At 48.0% G+C, this 17,668-nt stretch overlaps 2 protein-coding genes across 5 annotated transcripts in view; one reads left to right on the top strand and one right to left on the bottom strand.

Annotated features, from left to right (window-relative positions):
- Nucleotides 1–3,859, bottom strand: part of TTLL4 (tubulin tyrosine ligase like 4) — a 28,854-nt gene extending 24,995 nt beyond the window's left edge. For all 3 annotated transcript variants that reach the window (XM_077320747.1, XM_077320745.1, XM_077320746.1), the window contains exon 1: nt 3,672–3,859. The gene's annotated coding sequence lies outside the window, so the exon portion shown is untranslated. The remainder of the gene's footprint in view (nt 1–3,671) is intronic.
- A 295-nt stretch (nt 3,860–4,154) lies between these two features.
- Nucleotides 4,155–16,518, top strand: ZFAND2B (zinc finger AN1-type containing 2B). Of its 2 annotated transcripts, XM_077320757.1 has the most exons (9): nt 4,157–4,489; nt 8,143–8,237; nt 10,263–10,394; nt 10,840–10,991; nt 11,325–11,429; nt 11,892–11,964; nt 12,618–12,694; nt 13,460–13,553; nt 14,419–16,518. In XM_077320757.1, exons 1-9 carry the CDS (start codon nt 4,435–4,437, stop codon nt 14,455–14,457), a joined length of 822 nt encoding a protein of 273 aa, XP_077176872.1. In that variant the 5' UTR covers nt 4,157–4,434; the 3' UTR covers nt 14,458–16,518. The 2 variants fall into 2 exon arrangements, with proteins under 2 accessions (XP_077176873.1, XP_077176872.1); XM_077320758.1 differs by lacking the exon at nt 12,618–12,694 and having other exon boundaries at nt 4,155–4,489.
- The last annotated feature ends 1,150 nt before the right edge of the window (nt 16,519–17,668 follow it).

Genomic DNA, 17,668 nt, shown 5'->3' on the forward strand with positions numbered 1-17,668 from the left:
TCTGATTTTTTTCCTTTTGTTGTTGTCGTATTGTTATTTGTACTTGTTTTCACTAGAAATGCCTTCAGAAAGTTTAATTTCTTGATAGTGTAGTAAAAAGTGTTAAGAAACGTGTGTTTTAGATACTAATTAAAGCCAGAAGCAAAAGTTACCAACTAGATCACTAAACACTGGCCCTGAAGAGCTTTGGAGGGTGAGTAATCCCTATGCTGAAAGCCCTATGCCAGGCTTTCAGATGAGGCTAGTGACAGGGACCTCCTCACAACCTATCCCCTTGCCAGGCAACCATGGCATCCAGTATGCCCCTAACTGTTGCTATTATCCCCTTCAACTGCTTACGATTGCCCATATGTTGTTAACTGTTTATATCCTTTCTCGTTCATATTGATCCAAATGTTCTATGTAGCTTTCCCATTCCCCACTGGTTTTATGTATACCACCCTAAGACATCACAGTGAGGGGTGGTATAATTACATGAATCAATTAATAAATGTGGTAGTGCCAGGGGATGCAACTGCTAGACATGCAGGGGAATTTGGTTCATGTCCAAAGCCTCCCTGAGCATGTACTTCACATACCTATGACAGCCCTGATGGTATTTCTTTTAAATCCCTTTGAAAGCATGCAACATTAAAATACAAGTTCCTCCACACACGTCCCCATTCCCAAGCCCAGGCACTACTAAATCCGCAGCCAATCACAGAATACACAGCAGCAGCACTCTATAACTGATGGGTGATGACAGGTTTCCTATGGGCTCTAGTGCAATTGCTGTGCCCTCCAAAACTTTGGTGAGGCTTTTTAAAAAATTCTCCTGACAGCTGATTAGGCATGGGATTCTGATGAGCAACTCTGGCACTTCTATCACCATTGCACGTATGCAAGGGCCTCTGGACTGGGCTTTAAAACAAACCTATGAATATATATCCAAAGGTCTATAAACATATTAGCTTGTTCTTTGCTTCATTAGAGAAACTTTAGAGATGATGTCTGTTTTTTGTAGCTTGCCATTAGGTTATGGCTACTAGAAACAAGATTACAGGCAGTGTCAAGGTTGAAACATGGAATGCAGCAACAGCTACAATTCATGAAATCCACCAGGATTGTGCTATGGCTTTTGACTATCAGTGCTAACAGAATATAAAAAACATATTGCTTCTTAGAGGAATCGTGAAAAGTAAATACCTGGATGTGAAATGCTGAACATGTCTCAACTTGTCATCTACAACATTACCTTGAGAACACAGGACCACAACATTACTGCAGGAGATGCAACATTACTGCAAGAACCCAGAATTAGCAAACAGACAAGTTAACTATAGAGAATTCTATGGCCAGAAATGGGTGAAAGGAGGAAACAAAGGGAGGGGCAATAAGCTTTAATGAAAGTAGTAAAACAGAGGACAATTTCAACCACTATTAGTTGGTTATGAAGTCATTCACCAGTTTGGATACTTGTACACCAAATACTGTCGCCTTGCCTATTTAACTTGTATGCAGAGCACATCATGAGAAATGCGGGATTAGAGGAGTCACAAATTGGGATCAAGATTGCAGGGAGAAATATCAACAACCTCAGATATGCAGATGATACCACTCTAATGGCAGAAAGAGAAGAGGAACTAAAGAGCCTGTTGATGCGGGTGAAGGAGGAGAGTGCAAAAGTTGGCTTGAAACTCAACATCAAGAAAACAAAGATCATGGCATCCAGCCCTCTCAATTCCTGGCAAATAGATGGGGGGAAAATGGAGATAGTGACAGATTTTATTTTCCTGGGCTCCAAGATCACTGCAGATGGGGACTGCAGCAAAGAAATTAAAAGACGCTTGCTCCTGGGGAGGAAAGCTATGGCAAATCTAGACAGCATCCTAAAAAGCAGAGACATCACCCTGCCAACAAAAGTGCGTTTAGTCAAGGCTATGGTCTTCCCAGTTGCAATGTATGGCTGCGAGAGTTGGACCATAAGGAAGGCCGAGTGTCAAAGAATTGAGGCTTTTGAACTCTGGTGCTGGAGAAGACTCTTGCGAGTCCCTTGGACTGCAAGGCGAACAAACCGGTCAGTCCTAGAGGAGATCAACCCTGACTGCTCTTTAGAAGGCCAGATCCTGAAGATGAAACTCAAATACTTTGGCCACCTCATGAGAAGGAAGGACTCCCTGGAGAAGAGCCTAATGCTGGGAGCGATTGAGGGCAAAAGAAGAAGGGGACGACAGAGAATAAGGTGGCTGGATGGAGTCACTGAAGCAGTAGGTGCAAACTTAAATGGACTCCGGGGAATGGTAGAGGACAGGAAGGCCTGGAGGATCATTGTTCATGGGGTCGCGATGGGTCGGACACGACTTCGCACATAACAACAACACACCAAATACAAGCCAGCACTTCCACACAGCTGCATCTCTAATAAGAAGTACAAGTTACCTTTCTCTGCACTATTGCTTCCCCATCTGAACTACCACACCTTTTTCTACACTCATTTCTGCTTAAGATTGTTTATAATGGGTTTACACTAACCACTTTTATCTGCTGCCTCCTCATCTCCCTCTGCCTTACAATCGCCACACTATCTTTCATGAAAGCTTATCTCCCCCCCCCCCTTCTTCCCATTCAATTTTGGCCATAGAATTATCTATGCTTAAAACCAACCTCCAGTCAGAACAAGTTGTCAAGATCTTTTCCTTTTTAAAACCCTTCCTCAGGGATCCGCATCTGCAAAGTTTTACAAAACCCAGAAGCCTGCTTAAGTATTCATATGCAGCAACCTTCCTGTGTATTTTGTGTCAAGTGAACCCTCTAGGCCAGGGGTAGTCAAACTGCGGCCCTCCAGATGTCCATGGACTACAATTCCCAGAAGCCCCTGCCAGCAAATGCTGGCAGGGGCTTCTGGGAATTGTAGTCCATGGACATCTGGAGGGCCGCAGTTTGACTACCCCTGCTCTAGGCTGTTGTTACATCATTTCTGTGTTCCTTGCAGCGCCAGGTGTGGTGCTAAGCAAATGTTAAACCCGGAAAGGCTGTATTAGCCCTGCAATAGCCACCACACCAGCAGAATGATAACCAAAGTCCGGGTCAAGTTAAGAAACGTTTCCAAAGCAGCATGCCTCACAGCTGACAGACAATATGCACCCGAGAAGTGATGGAAAGACCCAGTAGGACGAAACTGACCGGGCAGCCGCCAGGAGCAGCCAGCACGCCCGGGGCCCCATCGCGCCGAGATCACGCGGGGCGGCCCATTCACCCGGTCCGGTGCCAGCCCGGCGGGTCCACCGCCTGTCCCCCGGAGCCCGAGACTAGCGACGAAGGCAGGCAGGCAGGCAGGGGTGGCACCAAGGGCCCCTAGCGCAGAACAGCACCGAGGTCAGACCTCCCTCTCTTCCTCCTCCCCTAATCGGCACAAGTCACAGGGCAGGGAAGAGACCCCCTGTCCCCGGAAGGTCGCGGACCCAGGACGGCGGGGCCGCCTCGTTAGCGGGGCCACGCTCGCAAGGATGGGGGGGGGGGGCTGCTCCCGGTCTCGGAGTCGCCCAAATGCGGCCAGCCGGTTTCCTCCGGAGTCTCCCGAATATCGTGGCCACCGCCCCTCACGGCTCTCCCTGGCAAGGAGGAAGGGAAGGGGAAGAGCGCCGCGAGGCTACCGCGGAGGACCGGGGTCACAAAAGCCCCTCCTCACTTACCGGCTCCGAGGCGGGCGGTGACTCGGCCCCCTCCGTCCCGAACCGGCCGCCGTTACCACGGAGACACTTCCGCCCAAGGCGGGGCCAGAATACCGCGTGCGGCGCTTTCTAGAGCGCGCGCATCACCCCATGAACGGGGCGGGTGACACAGCCAGGGCCGAATGAAAAGGGCGGGGAATGCGCAACCTGAAGACTACAAACCCCGTCACACACCGCTCCATTCCGCTTCTAGAACGGCCGGTATTCAGCGCCCTCTAGAGGCCAAGGCGAGAATTAAACAGGCTAAGCCGCTCGCACTACATTCCCCAGAATGCCACAGGATCGAAGGCAGGAAAGGCGCCTTCCGTGTGCCAGGGCGTAGGGTCGTGGTAGCACGACGGGCGTGGCTTGCCCCTGCATCCCTTGAGGGCTGTTTCGTGTGGTCATTGCAGGATGACGTCATCGAGACCAAGGGCGGAAGTGGGTGGGGTGGGACGGACTCAGGACTCCTTGGGTGCAGCAGAGGGGGCGGGCTTAGCTGCTGCTTGGGGCTCTGCTCGCCCTGCCGGCGCCTGGACGCTCCTTCTACGTGGCTGACCCTCCCCCCCCCTCTCTGGAGTTCAGCGGCTCGGTGCTGAAGCTCCTCCCCTCCCCTCCCCTCGGAGGGTGCAGCTGCATGTCATCCTGACGCGGTGACTTTCTCTGGCCCCTGCTGGGCTCTCTTGCGCTCGCCTTTGTTCTCTGCCCGCAGGTCGGGCCCCGGTCCAGCCCCACAAGGAACGCCATGGAGTTCCCCGACTTAGGGGCTCACTGCTCGGAACCGACCTGCAAGCGGCTGGGTGAGAATCCCTGCCCTGGGACCCCGGGGCGGGGCTGGACGGCGCGGGGTCTCTTGCTAAAGCCTCGCAGGCAGGCAAAGGCCGAGCCGGGGCTGTTGGCAGCTACTCCCAATTGTAAATGGGGGCGGAGGGGAGGCTTGCAAGGAGGAGTGTTTGGTTTCCTTCTCGGTGGGTCGTAGCAGGGGCGAAGGAGCCTGGAAGCTTCTTGGGCGAAGGGCCTCCTAGGACCGGCCGTGGGGAGGTTTCCCGGTTCTGGTTGTTGAGGGAATCTGACATCTGCCCTACATTCCGGGGCGCACTTTGAGCCTGAGTGGAAGCTGGATCCGAAAGAGCCATCGCCCACAAAGATTGTTCCGGGGACGCAAACCTCGGGGTACTTTGAGAGCAGCGGATGAAGTTGTGTTATCAGAAGCCTTTGCCAGGCAGATCCACTCGTCTTGGTCACCATTGCTTGTTCTAATAAGCACTAGAAGGAAATGGCTGTTGAGAATTTCAGAGGGGGGTTGTGTGGCCATCCCGGGTGGTATGTTGCAACTTGGATAACATGTCATATGAGGGGTTGTAGCTGCTGTTGTGGGAAAGCTGGTATTTGGCATTGTTTTAAGGAGCTGCCAGTTATGCCAGGACTTCTCTGTGGAAAAGCATCCCTTGGGACGTAGCCACCTGAGAGCCAAGCTGGTGTCCCCAGGTGACTTCTGTGTTGAAATGGTGCAAATGCTATTCTCAGAAGAAAGTATTCTCGTAGCACAGCCCTTGTTTTGTTTGTGAGCTAAGTCTCCTGCAGATACAACCTGTAGACTATTTGCTCTAGAAAGTACTGCTACCCTTGCTAGTTTATGGGGGGGGGGGGCAAAATATGTCCATGCTGGAGTCCAATACAGCTGTTATATAATATTTTTTATTTATTTATAGTTAATTATATTTATATGCCACCCTCCCCTGCAGCTCAAGGCAGTTTACATGGAACATGGGAGAACATGGAAATATAACAGTGTAACTCAGTAATGTCATGAAATAACAGTGATCACAGAGAGACGATGGTTCTAATATGTTCAGTAACTGCTTGAACAACATTAACATGTTAACAGTCCCATGGTTGGTCAGTTCAGGATGTTTACTTACTGGGGAGGTGTTCTGGGGGACCCAGTAGATGTCAGTTCCATCAACCTCAACCAAATGCCTGGCAGAAAATCTCCCGTTTACAGGCCCTGTGGAACTGTTCTAGCTCTGGCAAGGCCCTGGTCTCTTTTGGGAGCTCATTCCACCGGGTGGGGGCCAGGACAAAGAAAGCTCTGACCCTGGTTAAGATCAGGCAAAATTTCCTTGGGGCCAGTTGGAGGTGGTAGAGTGCAGAGCTCTTTGAGGGGTGTAGACAATGAGGCAGTCTCTCAGGTACATTGGGCCCACACTACGTATGGCCTTAAAGGTGATTACCAAAATCTGGAATTAATCTGGTAGCCAGTGCAGTTGTTTGAGAGTGGGCTGAATGTGGGACCTTCATGATATTCCTGTGAGGATCCTGGCTGCTGTATTCTGGATCAGCTGTAGTTTCCAGATCAATGTTAAGGGTAGGTCTGCGTCAAGCAAGTTGCAGAAGTCCAGTCTAGAGGTTACCATTACATGGATTACTGTGATTGGTGTTCTGGTGCCAAGTAAGGCACTAGTAGTTTGGCTTGGTGCAGATGGTAAGAATGCCAGCCACACTACTCTTATGACCTGTACCTCCATAGAGAGGGAGGTGTCAAGGATCACACACCCAGAGTGAGCTACTGGCAGAGTGAGCTACTGATAGCTGTATACCATCCAGGTTGGGCAAACACACTTCCTCACTTGGACCCTTCCTGCCCAACCATAAGACCTCCATCTTTGAAGGGTTGAGCTTCAGACAACTCTGCTTGAACCACCTTGTCACTGCTTCCAAGCATCTGGCTAAGGTTTCTGGGGGAGAATCAGGGTGGCTGTCCATCAGGAGGAAGAGCTGGGTGTCATTTGCATATTGGTGAAATCCCAGCCCAAACTTACACACCTGCTGAGCAAGAGGGTGTATGAAAATGAAATTGGAGAGAGAACCCACTACCTGTGGGACTCCACATGTAAGTTGGTGGCGGTCTTATTGTCTCTCCTATGCTACCCTCTGTCCACGACCCAGGAGAAAGGAGATCAGTCATTGGGGGGCTGTCCCTTTATCCCGGCTAGGAGTTCATGGTTGACTGTATCAAATGCTGCTGTGAGGTCTAGTAGCATGAGCAGCACTGACCCACCTCAGTCCAGCTGATGGAAGAGGTCATCTATCAGTGCTGTCTCTACCCCATGGGCAGGCCGAAAGCCTGACTGGGATGGGTCTAGGACTGAAGCTTCTTTCAGGAATTCTGCTATTTGGACCTGATAGCCCTTTCCATCATTTCCCCCAGAAATGCAAGATGGGAGATGGGTCAGTAGTCTCTTTCAGCCCCTTCAGGAATTCTCTAGTTGAAAGAGAGAGATTGTCTCCTGGATAGTATGTAATGCAAGCTTCAAGCTTAAGAGACTGCACCCTATAATATTGATACATGCTTAATATACAGTAATACAGTAATAACGACTCTTTGGGTGAACAGTGGCTAAAAATCTAATAACTAAATGAAAATTGTTAGCACTCAAGCTACAGCCAGAGAGCTGGATCTTTATCAGATTATATGAGATATGTTGGGATGAAATGCAAGCTCTCAAGGATAAAACACACAAACACCGCACCCCCTAATTGAAGGAGAAATTTATCAATAGCCAATCTGAAGACATATTTAAATTTCCTTCCTTCCTTCTCTATACAGCCCTCCCCTGAGGCTCTGGGCAGTTTACACAAAATGTAGGAATAATACAGCACAATTCATAACATCAGAAACAACAATAACAGTGGATTCCATAACTGAAGACTATAATTGTTGGGTTAGACCTGGAAAGGCCCACATTAAAATTCATACTCAGCCATGAAGCTTACAGGTTGACCTTGGACTACTTGCTCTCTCAGCTGAACCTACCTCAGAGTTGTTGTGGGGGTAAAAGTGGAAGAAAGAAGAACCATATACGCCATCCTGTTTGCCTAGGGAGATGGGTGAAATAAAAATGTGATAGTTGGAAAGTCTGAACAACATTTAGAACTTGTTCTGCTCCGACTTGAGCATATTGTGCTACAGTTTTTCACTACACACCAGATTTTTCTACAGACTTGGCCACCTGCTGTGCAATCTGTGGCTCCAGTTTCCTAATATATTAGTCTTTGTGCTTCTCCACTCTCCCCATTTTATAATAGCATTTCAGTAGTTATGTGTGTGGGTGGGTGTTTTTAAGACCCTGTTGGAAATATGGTCCATGATTCAAATATTAAGAGGCTCTCCGCAGCCAGGAACAGGGGAGTGTTGGTCAAGGTGTATCCTCTCTTTGTCTTCCTTGTCCATCATAGTCCTCAGTAAGTCCTTGATTATATCCAAATCTTTCCCTATGTGCCCATTAAGTTCTTGGGAACTGAAACAAGGCACAGGCCTTAAACTAAAGGAAATGCAGTAGTTCTGTTATTATGGCACCTGGTAGAATACCTGAATTGGCTATTAGAGGGTTGCATGGGAGACTATTACAGTTCCTCCTCATGTTGTCATCTTGTCCTTTCTTGTTCCCAGACTTCCTTCCCTTGAAATGTGATGCTTGCGGGGAGCTATTCTGCACCAACCATGTTGCCTATGCCCATCACAACTGCACTTCAGCTTACAAAAAGGTAAGTGAAACGTATACAATTCAAAAACAAAATGCCTATATTTCAATAAAATATCTCCATATATACCTCTGCTTTTGTCCTCCTCTCAATCACCAATTCTTTCCCACGTGTGTCAGAAAAAGCTTTGTCATTGCAAGGGGGGGGGCAGGGAAGGACTGTTTATGCCTACCTGCTAGGCTGATGCAATACGGCTGGCATTGCATCAGCAATTTACTATGGGCTAGTATTGAAGTCTAGTGAAGGAATGTGAGTGTGTAGGGGAGAGAAAAGAACTGAGATAAACCACTTTGTCAAACTACCCAACAGTTTAAAATGCAATCCTCCAGTCCATTTAAAAAGCAAACATCCAGTCCATCTCATTCAGTCCATGTACAAAAGAGTCTAGCTGATATATCCAAAACAACTCCCTTTTCCTCAAAAGTCTTGAGTGTGTTCTCCAGTGCAGACACCTGTTCGATTGCCCAAAATCTCAGCTTCCACAAAGTGCTTAGCCACATTATCCTTTTTCATCTTATGTTGCTCCTGTGCTCACACATCTATGTCCTGATGGCTCTTGATGTACATTCCACATATTGTTTTTTACACTGACATTCCATTATATAGACTGTAGTACATTTGCTGGAACAATTTATGAATGACCTCATATAATATGTTTTGTCTCCAGCCTGATTATGGAGTGTGTTTCTCTTGCATGCAAGAACACAGACTGAGCAGTGACCGCAAGGGAAAAATCCATGAAGAATGCCCCTTCTATCTATTGCGGTTACCTCATTTTTGTTGTAATAAAGTTTGCTTCTAACCAGCATGTCCTGAATATTTTTAGATCTTCTGTAGGAGAATAAAGGTGGGACTCTTCATCTGGGGATGGTTGATAAAAGGTGCCAGTGTTTTTGGATGGTTGCTCTGACCTGTTGTATGTAAAAACAGCAGCCGTTCTATCAGAATCCTGTTTTCTTATCTGTGGATAAGGATTTTCATCCTGAAAAATTTGTTTGTTCTCTAATTTATCCATTAATAAGTTTGCTTTGCTATGCCCTTAGCTGTTGTGAGTTCCTGGCTACTTGCCAATGTGTTTCTTAACTTGACTGTGAAATTGCTGTTGCCTTGAATGTTAACCTCTGCCTGGAACTCAATCGGGAATGTTATGTCTTATTCTCTTGTACTGTGTATCATGTGGCATTGGCTCCGTCCCCTTTCACAAGGGTCTTTCCCCCCCTACCTCTAACTTGGTGTTTGAGACTTTGGAGCAGAACATCTGAAGACTTGGACTGTGGTGCCATCTCGACACCCTCTCCTTCCTGCTGACACAGGCCTGGCGATTTCTCTGCTTGGTTCACTTTTGAGCTACGGTTGGGAACCAGAGGTCAGGCAGATAACTGAAGCTGAGAATGATGGCAAGCCCAGCTTACTTTAGCTGCTTAAAAAAAATTAAAATTCCCAAACAGAAGATTACTCAGAGCAAAGTGGACCTAAAATAAGAACATGATTATTAACTCCTACACCTTCTTAATTTTATTTATGCATCTACGCCATAAAAGAATGGAGGCCTTTTCAGAAGCTGTTTTACAGCCAGTTTGGTGTAGTGGTTAGGAGTGCGGACTTCTAATCTGGCATGCCGGGTTCGATTCTGCACTCCTCCACATGCAGCCAGCTGGGTGACCTTGGGCTCGCCATGACAATGATAAAGCTGTTCTGATCGAGCAGTAATCTCAGGGCTCTCTAAGCCTCACCTACCTCACAGGGTGTCTGTTGTGGGGAGAGGAAAGGTGATTGTAATCCGTTTTGAGACTCCTTCAAGTAGAGAAAAGTGGCATATAAGAACCAACTCCTCCTCCTTCATCTTCTTCAACTTTGGTGCCATGCTTCCCTTTGAAGCTTCTCAAAATCAGAGCTGTAGCATATTCTGGAAGACTTCTTGTTAGGGCTGATTGTATGGGAGCTACTTAGCTCACTTGGAGTACTGTGTATTGAATGGTTGGAGAGGCTGCCCCTTGAGCATCATCTCAACCTCTGTTCTGTCCCCAGGATGTGCAGGTCCCTGTCTGCCCACTCTGCAGCACACCCATTCCTGTGAAGCGAGGAGAGATGCCAGATATTGTGGTGGGTGCACATATAGACCAGGACTGCAAATCGGACCCAGCTCAGCGTAAGCGCAAGGTAGGAAGTAACTGCCTGTGGTGGGACTTTGGCTTGGGTCCATCAGGTTCGTCCACAGCTTGAGCCACCTGCCAGGGTGAAGTTCCTCATGCTGAGTGAAGACAGTTGGTTGCAGCCAAGCTCCAGTGGGCTGTGGGACATCTTTCATGAGCAGTGCAAGGCCTCAATCCAGATGATAAGGGATCCCATCAGTGGTACTGTAACAGAGGTGGGATCAGCAAAAAAACTGAGGGCATTGAAAAAACTGGGCTAGGAGAGACTTGTGGATCAAAAGTGAGGTGTATCAGCAGACTTCTCCGATGCTGAAAAATCCTGTTTGCCTCAGAGCTGCATTGGAACCAGGTGGGTAGTATGTATCCACAGGTCATTTTTCTTGAATGCAAAGCAGGCAGGTGCTTCTTGTTTCTAGGCTCTTCATGAGTCACAACTGCCTCTCTCTACCTAGATCTTCACTAACAAGTGTCAGCGACCTGGCTGCAAGCAGCGGGAGATGATGAAGGTTGTCTGTGACCAGTGTCATGGAAACTTCTGCCTCAAGCACAGACACCCACTGGATCATGGCTGCACTGGGACTGGGCATCCGCTCTCCAAGGCAGGGTAAGGATGGAACTGGGGATATCATGAGTAAACTTAGTGTGGGTGGTGCCAGATCTGAGTGCAATCTTGGTGGACATATTTGAGGATTGTGGATCCTCAAACCTTCTTCTCCATCTTTGATTGTTTAAACTGTTTTGTTGAAATATTCTGAGATTGGTAGGCAAAGCATGTTCTTCTTCTCATGTTGGGAATATATTTGAGACTTGCTCAGCTGGCTTCTTCTGCAGAGGCAGCACAGGTGTTGCTGAGAGCTGGTTCAATGAAGGGGGATGGCAGGGAAGGGTCTGGTGTAGCAATGAGGGTGGTTACTGAGGGCTGTGCTTCCTCCTGCAGGCATGCGGCCATTGGCAGAGTTCAAAAGGCAACCAAAGCACCTGCATGCACTGCATCCAGCAGTGAGACCAAGAGGTCAATCGCAAGTCCAACAACCCCCAGCAGGTATCAAAACAACCACTTTTCCCTACCCTGTCTTCCTGGACATAAGAAGAGCCCTGCTGGATCAGGCCAGTGGCCTAGCCACCGGTTTCATGCAGTTGCCCTTGATAGCCAACCAGCTGGGCACAGAGGCCAATGCCTTCCCTGGGTGGTTCTTGTAGCTATAGCCTGTGGTGCTCTCTGCAGGTACCATAACACTAATGATCCCTTGTCATTCCCCATCCCTAATCTTTGGCCTATCTAACAATGACTTGGCATGTATGTGTCATAGAACTAGATTTCCTTTCACACTAGCCTTCTACCTGTCTGAGGCACAAAATATCACAGAGCACAGTGACTTCGCACATGCATGAGTGGTGATCTTGCTTTGTGCCATGTCGGACCACTCGTTCCAGTGAGTTTCTTCCCCAGTTGGCGTGCACGAGATTTGTACTGGTTGATTCCTCTTCTCTTCTTTGCATGCAGGGCCAGTGAGATGGCACGAGCCCCCCAGCCCCAAAGAACATCTCCTCCAGTTGTTGCCCTACAGAATGGACTGGTAAGTGGTGATCCACAAGCTTGGACACTCAAACTCACAGTTAGTCTGTTCTCCACGTGCCGTTGGAACTGGAGAGCGTCCTCCATGGACACCACTCCCCTGCAGAATGGAGATAAAGATAAAACAGAACACATGCCATCTCTAAATTGCTTAGACCCATTTTTTGGGAGGGGGGAATCAGAACACAGAATGGGAGCTACACGGAACCCAAATTAGCAAAGACATATTTCTTGGCTTAAAATAGCAACCTGAAAAGCAAGGAAGTATCCTCGGGCTCCAACGTGGTCTTGCTACCACCGAAGGTAATCATCATAACCTCAAGTGCTGTGTGAAACAAAAGAGCAGAATTCTATTCAAACCAGGCTTCCAGAGAGAATTGGGGTGAAGAGGAATTGAGCATATTTCTTTCTACTACACCAACAAGGGTGTATTCTGCTGTGCTAACTCTGTCTCTTTTTGTCCTACCCTATTAGCATCTTCCAAAAATGCAAATTAGCTTGATGCGAAATTGATGAAAGTGCATACTTTTTGGCGGGTCTAAGGGTAGCAAAAGAAGGTCTTTTCTAAATTCTTGGAATCCACAGAGCCCTGCAGGCAGTAAAAGGCAACCAGGCTGACTCTGTTAGCAGGACTCTGGTTTTGTGCTGTTTCAGAGTGAGGAGGAAGCACTGCAGCGAGCCTTAGAGATGTCCCTGGCGGAGACGGTGTCTACCCAACCACAGTCCCGCAGGTACAACACAGTGGCCATTACCCTTAAGAGACCACCTAACTATAGGTCCTCACTGAGACTAAATGCTTGGAACCTGCATGCATGGGATAGTCTGGCATGGTGAGGAGGGGGCTGCCCAATCCTGCTTTAACTGCAGTATAGTTAAGTTGCCCCTGGTTCATTGAGTGTCTTTTGGCCCTGACGGTCCCGTTCTCCCCTTATGTCTCTTGGGGTCTCTTAGGTCAGTGGGTATTAGCTCTCTGGCAGATTGGAGGAGAGCATTTGCATTTCACTTCTGCTTCCTTGCATGAGCAAGCCCAAACTGATGTTTGATTGGATCTCTCGATGTATAACTTTTTGCCTTTAAAGCAGCAACAAGGGGCTGTGAAATGGACAAGAGTTTCATCAGCTGCCCTGATCAAATTCTCCTCCCCCCCTTTAAAAAAGCTGGTTTAGGCAGGTTCTCCTGCTGCAGCTGCCTTCTCTCCCCCCCCCCCCCTCACTGGGAAACCAGTTTTGATCACAGAAATGGGCCAGAGGTAGAGTTTATTCCTTTCCCCCCCCCCCACACACATACACATTGCAGTCTTGATCCTGCCCCCTCCCAGATCCTTTTTGAGGCTTAATTACATGTCAGAAAGACCGTGAAAACAGATCCCCAGCATGTGTGCCGTTCTTCCTAGCTGTGGTGTGTGCTCCTTGTATTGAGATTAATGTGCTAGGGAGCTGGGGGAGGAATCCTAATTGCACAGCAGGTCTGACTCATCCAGTCTCTGTCTGCAACAGCACCCAGGAGGAGGAAGATCTGGCACTGGCTCAGGCCCTTTCAGCTAGTGAGGAGGATTATCAGCGGCAGCAGCAGCAGCAGCAGCAACAACAGGTGAGCAAACTGAGGGCTGTGCCTGGATTGGTCTTGGTCACAAGCTCCAGGGACTGATGTGGGGGCTTCATTGTGGGGATGTGAGAGCACCCAGTAGCCTTGCAAAGATAGCCAAGGCTAAACTAGTCTGCTTACTGGAGCCAGATTTTCTCCCAGTTGTACCCTAAGAAGATGGATGTTCTTCTGGGTAGGAGTTTAGCCTTGCTGAAGTAACTTTTGTGAAGGTAACAAAAAACATATTGCCTCACATCAGCATAGGACAGAGTCTGCCTGAGCTTTTCAGTTGGCTTTGCTGTGAGAAGCTGGTTACCTCTCAGCCACAAGGGTGCCTTAGAAAAGGGTTTAGACCAATTCACTGAGGCTATACCCTGTAATGGCTTGGCAGAATCATCGCACTCAAGGAATTAACTATGAATCAGGGAATGTGAGTCTAAGTTTTTATAAGTGTAGAGAGCCAGCTTGGTGTAGTGGTTAAGAGCTTCAGCTTCTAATCTGGTGAACCGGGTTTGATTCCCCGCTTTTCCACATGCAGTCAGCTGGGTAACCTTGAGACAGTCACAGTCCTGATAGAACTGCTCTCACAGAGTAGTCCTGTCACAGCTCTCTCAGCCCCACCTACTTCACTGGGTGTATGTTGTGGGGAGAGCAAAGGAAGGTGATTGTAAGCCACTTGGAGACTCCTTTGGGAAGTATAAAATGGGTATAAAAATCAACTCTTCTTCTTATAGAACTTCAGGACTTACTAAGAGATGGCATTAGAGTGTGTGTGTTAAAAAAAAAAAACCCTGTCGGTTCATTCTAGTGGGAGGGGTGGGAATTCTCTCTCTTTCTGGCTGCTCACTTCCTTCACTTGTTTCTGCTCTAGGCTCGAAGTGCAAAGCCATCCAGCTGCTGCCTCTCCTGAGTGCCCAGAGCACCTGTCAGCCTGAGAACTCCTCCGCGCCATGGTGGCTCTTCTTCTCTACTCTCAGGGGCTATCGTCTCCTGCTGCTCACTCAGGGCTACTAACAACTGACCAAAAGCTGCACCTCTGCCCTCCTAGAGTATCTTTAGCCACCCAGTGGTTGTCCTGTTGCACTGTGATCCTGCTAAGCCTTCGCTGACAGATGGCAGCAGTGTTTCTGCCCCTGGCTGGGGGAGGGAATGGTAGCCTTGGGGTAGCAGCCCCTTTGCCAGAGACCTGGGCAGTAGGTCACAGCAGGGGGAAAGGATGGACTGGCAGGTACCAATACTGTGTCTGAGGAGTTTGGAGGAGCCCTGCTTGTGGCCTCTTTGCCCTGTGGTAGTACCATGGGAGGACAGCAGGTGGTGCTAAATGCTTTAACAGTGTGGGGTTCCCATTTCATTCTTGGTGCTGGGCTTCAGCCTACATATCTGTGTCATGGGGAAGTGTTGCACCAGTTTCCTGGCACTTAGCTGTTTCAGCCACAGGAGTGCTCAGGTAATGGTAAGTGACATGCTGCTTGAGACCTTGATTGGCCTGTGCAACACTTTCCCTGCTTGGGAGGTTATGGTGCGTCCTCCATTTACTGACGCTGCAGCCCATTGCCAGGACCATGATAATTCTCCTCTTGATAAATCTGCCAAAGATCAGCCTTGCAGTGGCTGGCTGGTAGTTCTGTAGTAATAGGGGTGGGGAACTGTTCATTTTCAGTAAAGGGCCATCTTCTTTACATTGCATGTTGCACAGCTGGCTGGCCCCAAGTGTGGTGGCCATTTGGATCTCTGGCGGCCTGCTTGTCTCTGTCTGATACATGCTTCAGGCAGGTGCTCTTGGCCCTCCAGTTCTGTTGCCCTGTAGCACTGACCAGTGCCTCTCCCACTGCGGTCTGCAGGGCACCTCACCCTCCAGCATTTTGTGCCTTTGTTGGATTGCGCAGGGGTTGGAGCAAGGGAAAGGGCATTGTAGAAAAGCTGGCAGCAGTCAATAAATTTGCACACACAAGTAGTGCCTCGTTCTCTCTCCTCACCTTTGCCATTCAAGATCATCCCTCCTTGAATGTGGTGGGATGGGAATGCACAGTCTGGGGTTTCTCTGGCAAACAGTTCAGAAGTTGATATGAGGCAATATTTCTCTATATTGCTCAGGTGTAACTTGACCCAGGGTGGATGCAGTTGTCAATGCAGTTGTCAAATTTCTCATTTCTTTTCCTGAATCCACAACTCATAACAAACAGTGGTAAACAAAAGATGATAGTTTATGACTTAGTGGAGCTGGAGGGAACCTATCAACAGCAACCTTCCTTTACAGAACTACATCTGCTTAGAGATGAAAGCCAAGTTTCTATTGGAGTGTCTTTACATGTGCGCATCAATGCTGAGCAGCACCACTTAGAAGAAGGCTGAAGTACATTCTTAAGTGGTAACAAGGCTTTCTGGAAGAAACAGCCGGCAGTTGCAATATTCATTTTCCGGCTCTGGTGAAAAGTGTTCAGGAGTGTCATGCTTTCAAATGGAATACGTTGCAGAATGTGAGATGACTACAGCAGATGATCCAGGCATACCACTGATCGCTCTTGAAGCCACGTTTCTTTGATGTCTTACCAGTCCATAAGAAGTCCACTGCAATCCTTACAAGACAAGACTACTAGATTGTGACCTCAGAACTTAGCCTGTGGTTCTAACTCCATGCAAGATGCCATTCTGTTTCAAAAGATTTTGTAGTCTTTACTATACTTGTATTATATTTAGCTCTCCCTTTAGGCAGTTTATTTTTTCAAAAGAGATGTGATATGATTTTTTAAAACAAATAGTGATTTAATTAAAAATTACCCCTCCCCTCCCCTCTGGTTTCCCCTGAATATATAAATCAGCAGAAAAGGCTGACTACCTGGAGCCCCACTGCTGTGTGGTTCTTGCCCTCAGTGCCCTTTTTGGGACTGCATTGTGTCTGGATTTCCTTCTGTCTCCCTTTGTTATGGGAGTAATTGGATTAAAGAATGACCTATAATTTTTGAATTACAAAGGCTGTCCCTCCAATCTACTTTAAAGGAAAGCAGAGCCTAACTCAGTGGGCTAGAGAGAGAGGTAGCTGAACCACAGTGGTGTGTACTTTTGAAAGAATAAGATTGCAGCAGTGTTATCTGATAATGGAGTAGGTGTGTTTCTGGGGTGTGGCCCCAACAGTTGTCACTTGCAGCATAGCTTAGCCATCAGGATAGTCAGAAAATGACCTTGCCTTAAAAAACTTGTGTGCAACTTGTGAACCCCCAAAACAAGCAAAGCCATCAGCCACGTGTAGCAGCCTGCCAACTACATAGTATGGGGAAGACCTCTTGTTCTTAATGGTTGCCTAGATTTAGAAAGGACTATAAAAATGGGCAAGCTAGTGGGTTGCATTCCGCTTGGGAGCTCATGAGTTGCACAGGTCTGGCCTAAAACATTCAGAAGTATTTCATGCCTGCAATAGTCCTGCCACAGACAGTGAAATGTATTGGTGGAATGCTTTGCTTTATGGTCTTTTTGTGTCCCCCTTCCCCCTGAAGCTGAGCTCCTCCTGGAGGCTGGAGCACCCTGTTCCTGCCCACTGATGCTGTCCTATGGCTGTAGGGTAGCTGAAGGAGTTGAGGGAGAGCTTGGTAGTGGCAGGAGTGTCCCCTGTGAACAAATGTTCAGGTGCATTGCTGAAATGGTAGGAAGACCGTTTGTTTATTTTTTTACTCACTTGTGGAAAATGGCCTGGCTGGAGTCCTGTGGCTGGCAGTATAAGGCTGGCAGTGGGTTTTGTCAGATACTTGGACCGAAAAAGATTGTGAAGCCTGCATGGACTCAGGTTGGCTAGTGCTTAACAAAGAGAATTTAGGACAAAGGGGATACAAAGTGCCCTGATAACCGGGATGCTCAACAAGTCCAAATAAGGTGCTGGAGTGCCTGCCCTAATCACTAGTTAAACAGTGAGGCAAACATTCAATTATTCGGAAAATGGCCAGCATAATCTCTAGCTGTGAAAAGACAAAAGAGTGGTGGGGAGCTTTAGAGGCGACCTGGTTTATTGTGTCCGTTGGTAGAAAGATAATAGCACCTTGCAATGAACCAATTAGCCCGGAGCTGCTGGGGGGGGGGGGTGGTCCTTGCCTTTTTACAATCAGATCTGCTGAATGAAATCCAATCCCGCA

Source organism: Paroedura picta, chromosome 2 (genome assembly GCF_049243985.1).
Source record: "Paroedura picta isolate Pp20150507F chromosome 2, Ppicta_v3.0, whole genome shotgun sequence".
NCBI lineage: Eukaryota > Metazoa > Chordata > Lepidosauria > Squamata > Gekkonidae > Paroedura > Paroedura picta.